Consider the following 14,897-nt stretch of genomic DNA (forward strand, 5'->3'; position numbering starts at 1 on the left):
GCGTACAATACAAACAATGACCCAAAAGTAATCGCGGGTTATTGGATAACCAAAGTAACACTCATTATAAGCTGCCCTCGGCGCTTGCGTGCTGATCCAGGTACTGAGACCCGTACTTCTCTGAACTGACAAGCCTACGACGGCTGCACACTCTCTGGCCATAATATTTCGACTTTGTCTGAACGGCTCTGGTCCTGCTAGACTGAAATTGTTAATCTAAGAATGAGAAATTATTTCATCTTTCACAGTCTTAATGGTGATGTGAAACTGTGACCTTTAGGCGAGACACTTCAGAGGAAATAGTGCGTCAGTCATCACTTCACTTTCTTAAAATAAACATTTAGACATTTCCGCAGATCTCATACAATTTAAAATTGTACACGACCTTATTACAAGCTGGACTGAGGTGAGTGGGTAGCGCTGTCGTATCATTGTATCACAGCAAGAACAGCCTGGGTTTGATTCCCTGGCCGGGTAGTCAGGGTCCTTTCTGCAAGCTTGCATGTTTTCCTTGTGTCCGCATGGGTTTCCTCTGGGTGCTCTGGTGTCCTCGCACAAATTCAAAGACATGCAGTCAGGCCAACTGGAGTGTGAATGTGTGTGAGTGTGTGTGTGTGTGTCTGCCCTGTAATAAACTGGCGACCTGTCTGGGTTGTTTCCTGCCTTTCACCCTATGAATCAGACCCACCGTGACAGAATAAAGCAGTGGTAAAACAGACAGTGAATAAATGATTAAATGTTTCTTCTGATTTGTCTTGTGCCAGTGAGACGGGCGAGGTGACCCTCCGTATCTCTCCTGTGACTGTAGAGGACGACGGCACCTACACCTGCACTGCTACTAATGAAGTGGGGACGGTCACCATGTCCGCCTGCCTGCAAGTGGAAGGTCGGCATCTTTCAGCATGAACACGTTATGTACAGATTTAGGAGAATGGCATGAGTACATGAATATAACACCCAAACTTTTGGGAGCAGGAGGATTCAGAGTACTCAGGGGAATCCATTGCATAGACTCTTTACAGAACATTATCAATGTTCAAACCTAATTACCCAAGACGCATGTGGCACCATCACCACCTGACAATATTACAAACTGTGACTGGAAAAACAGCTACTAATGGATCTGTTTTTGTGAGCAGTTACCTCCAATGATGGAACCATCTGGAAGGACAACTTTGAGTCGCTCTACACAGAAGGGATGGAGCTTGGGAGGTGAGTGTCATCTTCAACACATTGTACCTTCCATAAGTCCACCAAGTTTACTACCAACCATGGCATTTAGCGGACACTTTTATGGACAGCGACTTACAATTGTGAGTAAATACAGTTCAAGCAAGCAAGGGTTAAGGGCCTTACACAGGGGCCAAACAGTGGCAACTTTTTGCACCCAATTTGACTATTCCAAATTTCCCTGTGCACTCTGGCACCCTCCCGGCAGCCGTAAACCGGCTAGGTCATGCCCTCTCCGGCACATGTGAAGCCACTGGTTGCATCTTTACACCAGCCAGCAGCAGATTCATACACAGAGTTCCAGCATACATAGAACATCATGCTATATCTTTTCCCGTCTGACATAAGGACTTGCTTTTGCAGCGGCAAGGACATGACTCCCCATCCAAACTTCTTTTCCAGAAACACTGGCTATTTGTGGCTGTTACAGAGCCAGTCAACATTCGACATATTTTTGGGAGGTGGGAGGAAACTAGAATACCTGGAAAGAATAGAATTCCTAATGGATTGGAGGCTGTTATAGCTGCAAAGAGTCGAAGACCATTTATAATTACACCCATGGTTTTCGAATAGGATGTTCAACAAGCCCCTATGTCTACATACTTACGGCTATCTAGTGTATGATGTTGTATTTTTTTAATTGTGGTAACACCATATGCTGTCTTGAAACTGAAACAATCTAACAGAATGTTTTTTTTAAGAGGCAGATACTCTGTGGCTAAATGGTGTGAGAAGCGAGGTTCCAGGCAATCGGTGGTGGCAAAGATGGTGAACAAGAAGCTGATGCGTCGCGAGCAGGTAATGAGGGAGCTGAGCGTCCTGCGTTGTGTACAGCACCCAAATGTAATGGGCCTCTTGGACACCTTTGAGACCAACACCAGCTACGTGCTCGTGCTCGAAATGTAAGTTATGCCAACAGCTCACATTTTTAGAGGCTTTAGCTGCATCATGTTCACTGTGTAGGAAAAACCTTGTCTTTAGTCTTCAGCCCTCAAATGTTGTGTTCAGTCCCCACATAACTGCCAAAAACAGCTATACAATGTAGCTGTAACGTTAGGAACTTGTTGTGTCTGTTACCCATGCTTGTGAGAATGCATGGAGGACAGCACTAACTGCCTAATTGCATTTCTTTCCTTCTCAAAGCCCAGCTTGTTTGGAAGCTGAGGTCAGAGCTCCAGGTCAGGGCTCAACAGTGGCTGCTTGACAGGGCTGGGATTCAAACACTCAACTTTCCAGTTAATAACCCAAAGCTCTAACCACTGGCTTACCACTGCCCTTTTATCTGATGTTGGCTAGTGCCATTTTGATTGTCTTCCTCCAACAAACACAGCAATAATGTCCTCTTGGACTCCTGACCACACATGTTTACGATATTCTCTGGGCAAGATCTCATGATGATTGACCCTGAGCTAGCACAGTGTTTATAAGCATTTTACTATTTTATTTTTGCTCTCCAGGGCAGATCAAGGTCGTCTCCTGGACTACATCGTGAGCTGGGGGAACTTGACTGAAGAGAAGGTGTCTCTTTATCTGCGGGACATTTTGGAAGCTTTGCAATACCTCCATTCCTGCAGGATTGCTCATCTAGACCTGAAGGTAAGAATCCTCTCTACTTAGGCAGCTGTCTAGGGTGGTGGTGGGCAGCAAGGCAGCTCACTAGGTTTTTAGACAGACCCAGGATAAACTTATTCACAGTTGCAACCAAAAGTCTTTTACCACTTACATGGTGCCAGTGTCTCTTCAGCGAATCAGTGAGCTATTTAAGAAGCTGCTTTATGGCCGCTCAGGTGGCGCAGTGCTAATAACACACGCTGGGACACCAGAGCTGGGGTCTTGAATACATCGTATCGAGTCTCAGATCTGCCTGCCGACCACATGAACAATGATTGGCCTGTTGTTTAGATAGGGGTGGGATATTAAAGCCGGATAGGGACTCGCTCATAACTAATGCAATTACGACCTCTGCTGGCTGATTGATGGCACCTGCACAGAGATGGGAAAAGAGTGCTGTCAGGGTGTGTCTCTCCATACACAGTGCTGATCCGCACTGCACTCATCAAAGTGTAGTTGACAAAATGCATACGGCTGCTGCCCACGTGTCAGAGGGGGCGTGGGGTAGCTTCGTTCTTCTCATCAGAGCGGGGATCGACATTGGTGGAGAGGAAGCATGACGAAGCATTGGACGCGCTAAAAGGGAGAAAATGCAAAAAAAACAAGATGCTGCTTTACGAAACGATCCATTATGTATTTAATTGGATAGAATGGAAGAAAATAATACTGTCATCCCACTATGGTGAAGTGCTGGAGCTTCTGAATTCGAGCAGGCCTGGCTTTGACAGACGCAGTTGGCCCATGTCAAGGGGAGGAAAGGTCGTATAAGGTTTCTTGATATTGCTGCTGCAACCATGACTTCTGGTATGGTCAAAGTGCAGGCATGAGCATTGGAGGAATACATAGGGCATAGCGTGACTCTCACAGTGGATTTTTCAGTGACTTCATCCGTAGCTGGGTGGGAACTACAGAGTGCTGTTGACAAGAAAACATGATCAGTAGATGAGCTTAGTAGTAGATGAGCTTAGTAGTTTTTTTTTATTTGATGTTCTCAGCTGTTTATTGTATTATTTTGTTTTGTTATGAAAAAAATTGTACATGATACTTTATAACATCTATAAATTTATATTTATTGTGTTGTCCTTATTCTTGTAGCCGGAGAACGTGGTGGTGGAGCAGGCATCTGCTCATCCTGTGGTAAAACTGACCGATTTTGGTGATGCCACACTCCTCACTTCCACCCCCTACATCCACCCTCTGGTCGGAAGCCCTGAATTCTGCGCCCCCGAAGTGGTGCTGGGTGAGCCTGCATCACTAACGTCTGACCTCTGGAGCTTGGGCGTTCTGGCATATGTGCTGTTGAGCGGTGCCTCGCCATTTCTAGATGAGAGTGTCGAAGAGACATGCCTCAACATCTGCCGTCTGGACTACAGCTTCCCTGAGGACTATTTTAGTGGAGCGAGCAAGGCGGCTTGTGACTTTGTGCGTTCTCTGCTACGCACTGAGATGGTCAGGCGACCCTCAGCTCTGGCCTGCCTGCAGGGGGACCCGTGGCTTTGCTCCCAAGCTGCTGCAGGGACAGTCCGTCTTGATGCAGCAAGGCTTGTGGCCTTCACTGAGAGGCGCAAGCACCAGAGTGACATGCGGCCAATGGACGGGCTCAGGACATTTGTGCGAAGCAGGGTGCTGGGCAAGGCGTGAGGGAGAATGAAGTAGGGAGGAGTGTTGTGAAGTGGAATTCTCAGGCAGGGGTAAGAGTGCCTCAACTACAGGGGAGCCTGGCAGGAGATGAGGTGGAAAGATCCTGGAGGGTGGGGTCACAGATCTGCGCATATATGCCAGGGATGGAGGAGTAGAAATAACCCTTTGATGTTCTGCAATCCACTAATCCAGATGAATTGACCTCTTCTTTAAAGTGCTATGTACTAAAAAGGGTTTTTTTTGTCAGGCAAAGTGTCTGGTACATGAATGGAGCCTTAAGGGCATAGAATGGATGGAGCCTGGATTATCAAGGGTGACCCATAAGTCTTAATTACAAAAAATGGCCACCTAGCAATAACCTCGTCCTTTTCTCAAGAGTCATGCTTGCCAATTGGTAACAATTGAGTAATCTACAGAAAAGTTACAAGCTCTAATCTAAAGCAGAACCTTATCCTCATGTTTTAAAACCATGGTACATCAAAAACGGGGTATCTTGAGCAGGTTTGATGGAGTCTGGATCACAGACGCTGGAGGATGAAGGGAAACTAAAGCCTACAGTTTTGAGGGTTTGTATGACTGGGGCTGTACCAACACTGGAGAACTATTATCTGCCTCATCCTTGACTCAAAAGTATACCAGACCACGGTAGCTTTCTAGTCTTATTTGGTAATTAGTGGGTAGAAATCTATTTCCTCTGAAGTACATGATAAAAAACCTCCAATGGATGGGTGTAAGACCAGAACAGATAGTGCCTTTCCCCTCATTTTAAAGTTGTGGTACCTCTCAGTACGATCAGTTCCTCTAGAAGATCTGAGGAACCCTGAAAGAAAGAGGCAGCGTAGAGGGTTTTTAAGCAGACATGGCCTTTCTACGTAAGCCTAATGTTACTGTAGCCTGAGAGCCTGGAGTTTAAAAGGATTTCAGATCATAGAGGTATCCTAACAACTGAAAGAAATTCTAGATCTGGACACCACTGATGGAGGTCCAACATCTCATCCCTGTCTCAGGACTGCTGATTAGTGCTAGCTTTATGTCATGTTTACAAGTGATGACTGGGTTACTCAGGAAGAGTAGGGAACGTTGAGTATGGAGGAACTTCCAACTAACCTCAGCCCAAACAAGAGCCTGCTAGACTCAACCCTCAAGTATCCCTCAAGAAAGATGCTTGGAACTTTATGGAAAATATTCCAAAAACGGGGCTCCTCTTAAGGTGGAATCTCATCCTTTTTTCAGTGTCACGTTTTATACTAGAGTTGAAATACTGCTGCTGCTGTTGCTAATAACAACTCCCAAATCAACATAAAAATAATCACGTCAGCCTCATTAACATACCCTCTTTTCTAAGGGAACTGCACAGAAGCACAAAAAGAGACTTTTTTAAGGGAACGTTTTCTTCTTTGAGACAGAAAGAGGTGAGCGTTTTATTTTGGATAGTATCTGAATCAGGTTGTTTCGGTACTGTATCGCTGTATTCAGGAAAGTCTGCATTTTGTACAAAACGTGTATAGAAGCACAGCGAAGAAGTTTATTTAGAAATGAAACCGGTTACACGCTGACATTTATTCATCTCGAAATCATTGTAGCAGAGAGTTGGTGGAGGTCCACCATGCAAAAGAAAGAATCTTTTCATTTACTTCCATCTTGTCTATTGGACTTGCTTTGTAAATAAACTGTAGCCACCTATGTTTTCATTGGCCTTGTTTTATTATTGTTTTTACCACCCTCGTCAATTTCCCCTCACTAACAATTTTCCCTCAACACAGTCTCCACCTCAAACTTAAGTGGCGTTCTACTACTTAGCAAGCTAGTTATTCAGCAAGCCAGATTGTACACAAGCACATTCTTCACTGCAAGTACAGCATTCATTATTATGTTTCAGGTATTACATATTTGACATCTGGGTTGTTTCCATACACTGCTTACTAGTTACAAGCTAATTAGCTACCTAGCTCATTGGCTGCCTCCTTTGTTTTGTACTTAGAATGTTTGTTAGTTTGAAAACCAGCTCACAGCCGCTCAGGTGGCACAGCGGTAAAATACGCTAGCACACCAGAGCTGGGATTTTGAATACGTCATATCAAATCTCAGCTCTGCCATCTGGCTGGGCTGGGTGGCTATATGAAAAATGTTTGGCTGTTGTTCATCCAGGAAGGGAGCCAGATAGGGAGAATAATGAGGATCAGGGTGTGTCTCTCCTTGCACAAAGCTGATCCGCAGATGAACTCGCCTCGTGCAGACGAAAAGATGCAGTTGGCTACTGCACACGTGTCGGAGGGGGCGTGTGTCAGTTTGTGCTTAAACTGGGAGAAAAAGGGAGAACATGAGAAAACCAGCTCACTAGCACTTCCACAAGTCATCAGCACATATAACATCTGACCTGCTAACTATTTAGCCAGTTAATTCACATGCTAGTCAGCTTGGAAAGCTTTTTTGTTAGCTCCCTGTTTCTGTACTCATTGGTAAGGAAGCTTGATAGTTAGCAAGCTACCTCACTACCATCCATCCCTAACATGTACTGCAAGATACTGTAAAAAATTAATGAGAATGTTACTTAGAAACGCCGCCCTGCTGTTCAAAGTTGAATTCTTAGTTCAAAAACTAGCATGTTGGCCTTCTTCTCTTATGCACTGAGTATTCAATACACAAAACTAATCTAATCAAAAACATGAAAGTTTGGCTATTTTAATTGGCTTTATTTTATTTTGATACAGTTAGTCAAGTAATAAGCTAGTCAGGTTGCCATCCTGCCTAGCAGAACTTTTACTCTTCACATGGTCACATGTAGTTGATAAACGAATGAATTTTAGTATATAACATTTCATTTGCTGTTTAACACTCCACATGTCTGTTAACTTGTTAGTAAGCTAACTAGATAGCAGGCCAGCTGTTTAGCAGATCAGTTCATTACAAAATATAGGTAGTATTTAACAAGCCAGCTAATTAGCAAACTTCTTCTTTGTAATACAAGTGACTACTCAGTTGCCTTGCTATTATATTAAAGAAATAGCTTCAAGCAATTACCATTTAGCATGCCAGCTATTGGCAAATATAGCATTTAAATTGCTATTGATAATTCTGCTAACTAGTTAGCAAGCTAGGTAGTTAGAAGGATAGATACTGTCAGCCACTTACAATTCAACACTTTCAAATTCTGAACAGAATGTGACGAGGTTGTGTTAAAAACAATATAGAAACACGAGTTTGTATTTAAGTGCGTTTAGACACTTTTTAATTGTCTGGATCGCAACACAAACGGACCAATCAGACAAAGGAATGCTAAAGCATTGGAGAAATTAGCACTTTTATATTTTCATAACTTTCTATGTGCAATGTTCAGGATTGCTGCAGCTAATTATGCTAAGTGGTGTTAAAGCTGCTGATGTTGAGTTCCTGTACTAGCCACTATGTTTATTTGGTGTGTTTGTGGCTTTTATTTGCTAATCTCTCTGTGTTCAGTATTATTTTGTGAAAGCTAAGCTAAGTATCTGTGTTGCACCTGTTTATTATACATTATACATCATGGCATCTCATTATACCAAAGTTTATTTTTATCATTCATTATACTTTCAGATAACACAAACGTGGTCGTTTACATGAATTGATCTTTATTTATTATATGTTCTGTATTTTGTCTGATAAACGTAGTGCTACATTGAAATCATTTTAATAAATTATAATATTTGTTCTTTATAAAAGACGTATGTATATTTGCATGGGTAAATAATGTCTGTACATTTCTTGCTGCTTCATAGCTGTTTGGAGGAGTAAAGAAAAAAAAAACACCAAGGCTAAATGCTAATTTAGTTTGTTTTTCTAAAACAACAGTGTTTTACATTTTAAACCACTTCTCACAAAGCTAAGATGAGCAACATTTTTATTTGATTGTAATTTTTAGTTTTTTTCTTGGTTTTGTTGTTTTTAAGTTATTTCATTGCTGTGTATAGCTGTACAGACTCAAACCATAAAAAGTAGCCTTGTCATATTTTTTAACATGCGATAAAATACCATCATGAATGTTTCTGACTCGTATGTTTGTGTGTATATGTTGTTGTACAGATCTCATACCTGTTTGCACATTGTGTGCTGTACATATTTTATTTCGGCTCTGTTATTTTTGAGATTAAACACGAATCATTTAATTGGTCATTTGGGCTGCTCTTTTCTTGAAGGCTAATTTTAATGTGTGATGCTAATTGTTTTTTATTTTTCTTAGCTCTTGCCAGTACAAAGTTTGTTTGTTTGTTTATTAGGATTTTAACGTCATGTTTTACTCTTTGGTTACATTCATGACAGGAAAAGGTAGCTACTCATTACACGAGATTTATCAGTTCACAAGACTATATCAAACACAGTCATGGACAGTTTTAGTATCCCCACTTTACCTTACATGCATGTCTTTGGACTGTGGGAGGAAACCGGAACACCCGGAGTAAACCCACACAGACACGGGGAGAACATGCACACTCCACACAGAAAGGACCCAGACCGCCCCACCTGGGGAACTTAGCCACCGTGCCGCCCACCAGTACAAAGTGGGGTTGCCAACTTTCAGACTGGAAATAAGGAACACCCTGGGCTGGCCGGATTCGAACCTAGGGCGGAAAATTATGCGCGATGCGCTCTGCCCACTGCGCTACTCAAACAGCGGAGTGATAAACCGGTTGTTATGCTGATATGCCTGCACACACACGGCGTTACTAAGACTAAAAGTGAACACTACTTAATATAATAACCAAACGCTTTCTAATTCCCACAGTAGCAGCAGTTTCCTTCTGTTTCATACATATCGCCCCCCCTGTCTCAGTCTAATATGCAGCATTTCTCTCCCATTGATAAAAATACAGAACAAAGCGTGTCCTGTATCAATTTAATACGGAATGTGACGTTTAGTTTCCAAATAAAGAACGATTCTGTATTTTACGGAACGGTTGGCAACCCTAGAAGGCCCTAGCATTTTAGCTATCTAGCTATTTTAGCATTTTAGTTTAATTTTTGAGAGAGAATATGAACAATGTTTAGTTATTTAATGTTGTTACACGACAGGTGCACATAATAGGCCACTAGGTGTCCTACTGATTACCATGTTTTCCTTCTTCCTTTCACACCAGTGGAAAAGTTACATACAAAGGTTTACATACAAAGAACATTCATTCTTTAATGAGTTTAGTTCCTCCATAACATTATTGTTGGTTTCCAAAAAATCAACTAGGTTGAAACTTTACAAATATTAGATGATACAATATCATTCAGTTTATTTTAGCATATACACCGATCAGCCATAACATTAAAACCACCTCCTTGTTTCTACACTCACTGTCCATTTTATTAGTTCCACTTACCATATAGAAGCACTTTGTAGTTCTACAATTACTGACTGTAGTCCATCTGTTTCTCTACATACATTTTTAACCTGCTTTCACCCTGTTCTTTAATGGTCAGGACCCCCACAGGACCACCACAGAGCAGGTATTATTTAGGTGGTGGATGATTCTCAGAACTGCAGTGACACTGACATGGTGGTGGTGTGTTAGTGTGTGTTGTGCTGGTATGAGTGGATCAGACACAGCAGCGCTGCTGGAGTTTTTAAATACTGTGCCCACTCACTGTCCACTCTGTTAGACCTAGCTGGTCCTAGTTGGTCCACCCTGTAGATGTAAAGTCAGAGACGATCGCTCATCTATTGCTGCTGTTTGAGTTGGTCATCTTCTAGACCTTCATCAGTGGTCACAGGACACTGCTCAGGGGGCGCTGTTGGCTGGATATTTTTGGTTGGTGGACTATTCTCAGTCCAGCAGTGACAGTGAGGTGTTTAAAAACTCCATCAGCGCTGCTGTGTCTTATCCACTCATATCAGCACAACACACACTAACACACCACCACCATGTCAGTATCACTGCGGTGCTGAGAATGATCCACCACCTAAATAATACCTGCTCTGTGGTGGTCCAGATGGACTACAGTCAGTAATTGTAGAACTACAAAGTGCTTCTATATGGTAAGTAGAGCTGATAAAATGGACAGTGAGTGTAGAAACAAGGAGGTGGTTTTAATGTTATGGCTGATTGGAGTAAATAATGCTGGTTCGGCTGCACCCATCAAAGTTGCCAAGGTCTGAAACCCTCATGTCATAATTTTAGATATAATACCAGAACCACAAAGCAACACAGGTCTGCCATTCTGTGCAAGAAAAAAACCCTGCTCTAAAAATTTCCCCCACCCTCGTGACCATAACAGCCTCCAGTTTTCTTAGAAGGTCGAGCACAAGATTTCAAAGTGTGTCTGGAAGAATTTGTGTCAAACGAGTCAGAAAAGCATTTAAGAGGTGAGGCAGCAATGCTGGAAGATACAGTTTGGCTTGCATTCAGCATTCCAATTCATCCCAAAGGTGTTTACTGATGTTGAGTCAGGTCTCTGTGAATTCCTCCACAACATCTTATCACACCGGATCTTTATAAACCATGTTTTATGTACAGATTTGCAGTCGGGGTTAAACAGGAAATGTCTTTACCTAAACTCTTGCCACAATGTTCAGAGCATATCATATATTTTATACAATTTATTTTATACACCTGAACTTGATCATTAGGAGGGGTTATGGTATAGTGTAGTATTATTTATGTTAAAGAATTAGCCACAGTATTTCATATGAAATAAAAAAAAGAACATTTGCGTTAACATTTAACAATTTTTATATTTCTTAATCATTTTTGTTGACGTAAATTCATTCTTTAAAAGAATAAGGACTAGCAAGGTAAAGGTGTAAAAAGAAAAGGTGTGAAAAGTAGAGGTGCACTTCATCTGCAGATCAAAAGATAAAAACCCAAAACACATCTGATCTTATCAGCTCTTTGTAGGAAAGTTTGTGCATCATAGAAAAATCTTATCAAAGTACAAGATCAACCTCTGCATGACAGTCATTAATGTACCAAACAACAGAAATACTGCCAAAACTAATCTGATCTTTTACTTTATTTCATCCCAAACTACAGACTGCAACACTTGGCTGCCACTTTAATTCTGGCAGATGTTAGTAGAAGAAAATCTCTTTTTATTATTAAGTTCTTATTTTTATTTGAAACAAATTTATTTACAGGACCAGGACAGAACATTTGTTTCGCTGGCACAAATGAAAAACGATTATAAAAAAGCAAAAAATGTAGTCATGCATTTTATTTTAGAAATTGATGTTTATTTACTTAGCTCATAAATATAAAAAACAAATAGCTTTATAAAAATAAGTTGCATTGTTGGTATTGTTATTTTTTATTTTATTTTGCATGTCAGCTTTTCACTATTGTAATTTTCATAAATAATGTAATATTATTTTTTTTTTTTCTTATAACATGTTTAAATTACTAAATGAATAAAACATCCACATAAATATAATGATATAAGTATAAAATATAATGATATTATTTATTAAAATTGAATGATATATATATATTTTTTTTTTACTCTTTTATAGCAGCAGTTGCATTATTGTTGTTATTAGTATTAGTAGCAACAATTACAAATTTAAAATGTGATTATTATTAGTAGCACTAGTAGTATCTAATAGTAGTACTTGTCAATTCTGTAGTTGTTATTTTTATGTTATTATAATTGTTGGTAATAAGAGTGGCATTGTTGTTATAAGTAGTAATAGTAGTAGTAGTAGCAGCAGGGTGCTCCACAGGTGCGGGTGGGTTTTGCTGAGAACAGTTAGATATAACTAATATAATGAATAATGAGCATCACATAATAAATCATTAAACACTCTGTATCATGGCGCGCACAAAGCCGACAAGAGCTGCTGTGACCCAAATACCGTCCTATACACTAAATAGTGTGCTAAATTAGGGTTCGTCCAATGGCGAAACTACTATTTCTAGCACACTGTATAGGACTTTATGTTGGGGTTAAGACAGCCCACTAGCTTGCGTTATTTTTGCTTCATGTGCAGCCTGATACTACGGAAGCGTATTGCTGCCACACAGATATAAAAAAAATACCGTCAGTATGTCGTTATAACGAGAAAGTATGTCGTTATAACGAGAAAGGATGTCGTTATAACGAGAAAGTATGTCGTTATAACGAGAAAAGGATGTCGTTATAACGAGAAAAGTATGTCGTTTTAACGAGAAAGGATGTCGTTTTAACGAGAAAAGATGTCGTTATAACGAGAAAAGGATGTCGTTAAAATGAGAAAATGATGTTGTTAAAACGAGAAAAGGATGTCGCTAGGGTTGCCAACTTTCAGAACTGGAAATAAGGAACACCCTGGGCTGGCAGGTTGGCGGAAGGCATAGGGTGGGGGGGGGGGGGGGGGGATGCCAGGTGTTTACCTGAGCTGGGGGGAGGGGGTAAAGGTTGCACCGGCCCTGCTTGTGTGTTACTTTAGTTTCGCCCTAAGCCGGAACCTAAGGCAGAAGAGCGTGCGCGATGCGCGCTGCCCACTGCGCTACTCAAACAGCGGAGTATTTATAGTGGTGGTAAATTCGGTTCATTTTATGGACTCGGGTTAATCTGAGTCACTCAGTAATGTGATCCGGTTCACTTGGGTCACTTGAGTCAGTTGAGTCACTTGTACTGACATTCTGATTGCGACTGATTTATTGCATTAAAATGCATCCAAATATTACGTCTTCCATGCACTCATCTTCAGTAAATAAATCCTTCTCTCTTAATTCTCTTGGCACCTCACACTTCTCCTGTCAGTGACAAGTTGACACTTTTTTTAAGTGAAATCTTGACCATGTGGGAGGGGGGGTTGAATCACCTACCAATCAGATGGGTATATTACAGACTGGAGTGAAGTCTGTTCAGCCAAATCATCTGAGTCAGAGGTTTTTCGGTCTTTTCGGCTCACTCGCCTTGTGTACTTAGCAGCAGCCAGTCAGAGGACTCGTAGGATCCGGGTTAATTGAGATTTCGGACTCGTGATTCCTGATTCAGTACAAAGATTCGAATCATTAACCCGGGTGATTCAGGAACCGCCCAGCTCTAGTATTGAACAGTCTAATCTGCAGCGTTTCTTTCCCATTGATAAAAATACGGAACAAAGCGCCGTTTAGTTTCCAAATACGGAACGATTCCGTATTTTACGGGACGGTTGGCAACCCTAGATGCTGCATAGCTGACGGAAGTGTATCTGCTGATGGAGAGACAGTTTGCACACATGCATGATGCTGTAGTTTGTGTAACCTTGTAGCTTGTTGTGCCGATCAAGATTCTCCTTTAGGAGCAACAATGTCTAAACTTAGTTTAATATTCAACATCTGTCTGATATTCGGCATTCCGATCTAAATAAGTGGTTGAAAAAACACATAAGACCTTCTTATTTTATGATTTCTTACACGAATGAAAATAGTCAACATACTACAAAAACAATTTTATGTTAATTTTAAGATTACGTCTATTTATCTAAAGAAAGGTTATAATGAAACCGTTTATTAAGCTCCCACTTCATCTAACGAGTTAGGGACCGTCATAAAACTAACTGAGAAACGTAGGAGACATTTACTCTGCGCTTATCCAGACTAATAAATCCATTTAAATCTTGTATGATTTGTATTTTTGGAAATATAATTTGTATATTTGAAATATAAATTTATTACAGATTTATTGATCTTTATTTAAATGTAATGTAAAATAAATACTATGTTATTTCAAAAAATAAGGTGTGTGTAGTAGGTGAGAAACATTGATGTGTTTGTGTAAAAATTGTTTGACATTAATTCATCAAATCATACAAGATTTAAATGCATTTATTAGTCTGGATAAGTGCAGAGTAAATGTCTCCTACGTTTCTCAGTTAGTTTTATGACGGTCCCTAACTCATTAAACGAAGTGGGCGCTTGATAAACGGTTTCATTATAACCTTTCTTTAGATAAATAGACGTAATCTTAAAATTAACATAAAATTGTTTTTGTAGTATGTTGACTATTTTCATTCGTGTAAGAAATCATAAAATAAGTGGGTCTTATGTGTTTTTTGAAACACTTATTTAGATCGGAATGCCGAATGCTGACAAATGTTGAATATTAAACTAATCTAAAGTTTAGACATTGTTGCTCCTAAAGGAGAATCTTGATCGGCACGGCAAGCTGCAGGGTTACACAAGCTACAGCATCATGCATGTGTGCAAACTGTCTCTCCATCAGCAGATACACTTCCATCAGCATTTAGGGTAATGAACTTTTCTCGTTTTAACGACATCCTTTTCTCGTTATAACGACATCCTTTCTCGTTATAACGACATACTTTCTCGTTTTAACGACATACTTTCTCGTTATAACGACATCCTTTCTCGTTATAACGACATACTTTCTCGTTTTAACGACATACTTTCTCGTTATAACGACATCCTTTCTCGTTATAACGACATACTTTCTCGTTTTAATGACATACTTTCTCGTTATAACGACATACTTTC

The 14,897-nt window shown here is 40.5% G+C and overlaps 1 protein-coding gene across 1 annotated transcript in view; it reads left to right on the forward strand.

The window, feature by feature from the left end:
- The window catches only part of triob (trio Rho guanine nucleotide exchange factor b), a 173,835-nt gene extending 165,207 nt beyond the window's left edge, over positions 1 to 8,628 (forward strand). Inside the window, exons 54-58 of the mRNA XM_062992645.1 lie at positions 765 to 886; positions 1,140 to 1,212; positions 1,932 to 2,132; positions 2,688 to 2,826; positions 3,937 to 8,628. Of these exons, the coding sequence (XP_062848715.1) occupies positions 765 to 886; positions 1,140 to 1,212; positions 1,932 to 2,132; positions 2,688 to 2,826; positions 3,937 to 4,482 (1,081 nt within the window). The 3' untranslated portion in view covers positions 4,483 to 8,628. The remainder of the gene's footprint in view (positions 1 to 764; positions 887 to 1,139; positions 1,213 to 1,931; positions 2,133 to 2,687; positions 2,827 to 3,936) is intronic.
- Positions 8,629 to 14,897: the final 6,269 nt, after the last annotated feature.

This window comes from Trichomycterus rosablanca, chromosome 3, assembly GCF_030014385.1.
Source record: "Trichomycterus rosablanca isolate fTriRos1 chromosome 3, fTriRos1.hap1, whole genome shotgun sequence".
NCBI classification, from domain to species: domain Eukaryota; kingdom Metazoa; phylum Chordata; class Actinopteri; order Siluriformes; family Trichomycteridae; genus Trichomycterus; species Trichomycterus rosablanca.